This window comes from Asparagus officinalis, chromosome 9 (assembly GCF_001876935.1).
Source record: "Asparagus officinalis chromosome 9, Aspof.V1, whole genome shotgun sequence".
Taxonomy (NCBI): Eukaryota; Viridiplantae; Streptophyta; class Magnoliopsida; order Asparagales; family Asparagaceae; genus Asparagus; species Asparagus officinalis.
This window is the reverse complement of record NC_033802.1, coordinates 63,358,854-63,359,860: the sequence shown is the minus strand read 5'-3', so window position 1 is coordinate 63,359,860 and position 1,007 is coordinate 63,358,854. Positions and strand designations below refer to the sequence as shown.

Sequence of the window (1,007 nt, the reverse complement as noted above, 5' to 3'; positions counted from 1 at the left end):
CCTGGTTATAGTTCCGATGAACCGGAAACCCCATCAGATCGCTCGCCCAAACCCTAGATCTAGACGAAGGAGCCCTAGCATCCTTCTTCTTCAGATCGTCGGCGGTGATCTCCTTCACCGATCCCGACGAGTCATCGGAGTTCGAACCCTCCTCGTTCCGATGCTTCGCCATTAGGGTTAGGGTTAGGGTTTCGGCTTTGTTCGTCGTTAGGTGGTGATATTAGAGCCGTTTTTTAATGGAATCGAGATCGAATCGGAGAGCTGCGGGAGACGAATCGATCAATTAGAGTTTCAAGTTGCGATCTTTGGCGAGGGTACGAAGAAATCGCCGAGGGATCCAGCCAGCGGAGGAGAAGATTTTGGGAGGGGGGCAAGGGAACGACGAAGTCGAGGAGCGAGGGGGGGGGGGTAATTTATTGAGTTAGTATTTTAGGGTCGGCGAATCTTGGCCGTACACGTCAGCATGACGTCGGGATCCGCTAATACTTTTTTTGAATCTGGGAGTAGCTGTTTGGTTTAATCATATCATATCATACTCCCTCCTTTAGAAGAGGGGAGTATGAGTAAAACTTTCTATGGATAACTTTACCTCTAAATCTTATTTATATTATATATTCTAATTCTAATTAAATTAACTTAAATTAAATTAATGAGATTAACAACTCATTATTTTGTAACCTTTACCGGTTCATCTTCACATCTCCTCTTTTGTCATAATAACAACATTTCTTCACTAAAAATTCAAAATCTATTTCTCTTCTCTTTCAGCACTCAATCTCATTGCCTCTTCGTTTAAAAAAAATTCAAATACATCTCTCATCTCCATATCCACCCGAAATTAACTCTAAAAAGCTCCTACTTTCAAATACCAACAACACCTCAAATATTTCTTCAACAGCACATTGATCTGTATCAAGCTCAATCCTTCGCCTGATTCCTCCTCCACATTGCCCTCATCCATTATATTCTTTTGTGCCAATTTAATAGTAAGTTTGAACTTTTTCTTA

At 41.4% G+C, this 1,007-nt stretch overlaps 1 protein-coding gene across 1 annotated transcript in view; it reads right to left on the bottom strand.

Annotated features, from left to right (window-relative positions):
• LOC109824677 (RNA polymerase II C-terminal domain phosphatase-like 3) overlaps positions 1 to 386 on the bottom strand; it is an 8,607-nt gene extending 8,221 nt beyond the window's left edge. Inside the window, exon 1 of the mRNA XM_020391314.1 lies at positions 5 to 386. Within this exon, the coding sequence (XP_020246903.1) occupies positions 5 to 172 (168 nt within the window). The 5' untranslated portion in view covers positions 173 to 386. The remainder of the gene's footprint in view (positions 1 to 4) is intronic.